The sequence below is a fragment of the Macrotis lagotis genome, chromosome X, assembly GCF_037893015.1.
Source record: "Macrotis lagotis isolate mMagLag1 chromosome X, bilby.v1.9.chrom.fasta, whole genome shotgun sequence".
Taxonomy (NCBI): domain Eukaryota; kingdom Metazoa; phylum Chordata; class Mammalia; order Peramelemorphia; family Peramelidae; genus Macrotis; species Macrotis lagotis.
Window position 1 is genome coordinate 184,706,637 of NC_133666.1, and position 2,320 is coordinate 184,708,956.

At 57.8% G+C, this 2,320-nt stretch overlaps 1 protein-coding gene across 1 annotated transcript in view; it reads left to right on the plus strand.

Moving 5' to 3' along the window:
• Window positions 1-539: 539 nt before the first annotated feature.
• Window positions 540-2,320, plus strand: part of GLIPR2 (GLI pathogenesis related 2) — an 82,291-nt gene continuing 80,510 nt past the window's right edge. The window contains exon 1 of the mRNA XM_074201670.1: window positions 540-1,333. Within this exon, the coding sequence (XP_074057771.1) occupies window positions 788-1,333 (546 nt within the window). The 5' untranslated portion in view covers window positions 540-787. The remainder of the gene's footprint in view (window positions 1,334-2,320) is intronic.

Below are 2,320 nucleotides of genomic sequence, written 5' to 3' on the forward strand. Positions count from 1 at the left end.
AGGGATTTCCACAAACTTCTGAAGGTTGGATATTTTACAGATTTAATTTAAATTATTGCCCTAGTTAAATAATTCAGTCGAGCACAAAACTATTCTTCCTGCGGGAATGACTACTTGTCGGTCGTTTTTAGTTGACCAGCTTCCCTATTGCTTCTTTTGTCGTTAGTTTTACAAGTTCCCTTTTACCCTCTACAACTCCCTGGAACTAATACTGTTAAGCATTTGTTTTCTCTCCCTATGTCCACCTATATCTTTCAGGTCCCTTGGAATGGTCATTGTCACCTCCTCTTAGGAGCATGCGCTGAAACAGTCAGCCTCGGTCCCGCACGCGGGCAGTGGCCTCGGGCCGGTCACCACCTCTTCCGGTCTAGTTTCCTTTATGTAAATGAAGGAGGTTGGACTCGGCAGCCAGGGCCAATGATGTGAGGCCTAACTGAAGAGCGCAGTAAGCTTTGACAGTTGTGGAGCGTGCTGTCTGTCAATCATTTGCAGACGCTCGCGAGCCCCTTTGTGACGGCGCAAAGCAAGGAAATGAAAAGGGAATCGGGCAGAAGCCTAGGCCTGGGGGCGGGAAGCACCGGTCGCAACCATGCGTCCTTTTTGCTGGGGACTGAAAAGACCAAAGGGATGAGACCAGCCCTTAATAACGGCCTCAAAATGGGTAAAAGGGATCATTTCACCAAAAAAAAAAAAAAGACCTATAGCTATAAGGCTTAAGAAAAGTTGCATTCTTCAGTTCAATTACAGCTTAGCGAAGGCAATAGAGACAGCGTTAAGCAAGGTCGCCATGAACGCCCGAGAGTGCCCCGGCAGGAAGAAGGTGCGCAAGGGGGAGAGGCCCGACAGAGACCTCAAGGCCAAGGGCCACAAGGTGCGGGAGAGCTGCCTGCGGGTCATCGAGCCGCCCAGCCTGTTCCGGGACGTGGGCCTGCGCCGCAGGCCCCCCGACAAGGACGCGGCCGAGGAGGGCCGGCCCAGGGCCGAGGGCCTGCCCAAGCCGCCCGAGCGCTTCCTCACCAAGCAGGAGTGGGAGGACAGCCTGGAGCGCTGCCCGCGCAAGCTCCGCAAGCCGCCGCGCGTGCAGAAGCCGCCGGCCGCGCAGCCCGGACGAGGCCTGCCGCCGGCCCTGGCTCGGCCGCTCCGAGGACGACGCCGACGAGGGCCCGTCGGCCCGAGGGAGGCGCCGGGGGCCGCCCCGGCCGCGGCCTCAGCCCGCGCTCGCCCTTCTTCCCCGACTCCCAGGGCGGCTCCGGGCTCAGCTCCCAGGCGGGCTCCAGACCCAGCTCGGGCACCAGCTCCCAGAGCTGCTACCGGACCCAGTACTACGAAATGGGTGAGTGCGGCCGGCGGGCCTCCACTTGCGGGGGGAGAGCAGCCGGCCTGCCCTGGGGTGGCGCCTGCACCGGCCCCTCCTTCCTCCCTGCCTTCCTTCCTTTCCTTCCCTCGACCGGCCTCCTTCCCTTCCCCTGCCTTCCTTCCCTCCTCCCTTCCCTTCCCTTCCCTGCCTTCCTTCCCTCCCTTCCTTCCTTCCTTCCCTTCCCTGCCTCCTTCCCCTTCCCTCCCTTCCTTTCTCCTTCCTTCCCTCCCCTTCCCTTCCTCCCTTCCCTTCCCTTCCTTCCCTTCCTTCCTTTCTCTTCCTTCCCTTCCCTTCCTTTCCCTTCCTTCCCTTCCCTTCCTTTCTCTTCCTTCCCTTCCCTTCCTTTCTTTCCTTCCCTTCCCTTCCCTTCCCTCCCTTCCCTCCCCTTCCCTTCCTTCCTTCCCTTCCCTTCCTTCTTCCTCCTTCCCTTCCCTTCCTTTCTCTTCCTTCCCTTCTTTCCTTCCTTTCCCCTTTCTCTTCCTTTCCTTCTCTTCCTTCCCTTCCCTTCCCTTCCTTTCTCTTCCTTCCCTTCCTTCTCTTCCTTCTCCTTCCTCTTCCTTCCTTCCTTCCTTCCCTTCCTTCCTCTTCCCTTCCTTTCCTTCTCTTCGTTCCCTTCCCTCTCTTCCCTTCCCTTCCTTTCCTTTTCTCTTCTTTCCCTTCCCTTCCTCCTTCCCTTCCCTTCCTTTCCTTTCTCTTCGTTCCCTTCCTCCCTTCCCTTCCCTTCCCTTCCCTTCCTTTCCTTCTTCCTTCCCTTCCTTTCTCTCCCTCCTTCCTTCCTTCCCTCCTTCCTTCTTCCCTTCCTTCCTTCCCTTCCTTCTTCCTTCCTTCCCTTCCCTCCTTCCTTCCCTTCCCTCCCTTCCCTTCCCTCCCTTCCCTTCCTTCCCTTCCTCTTCCCTTCCTTCCTCCTACCTTCCTTCCCTTCCCTCCCTTCCTTCCCTCCCTTCCTTCTCCTTCCTTCCTCCT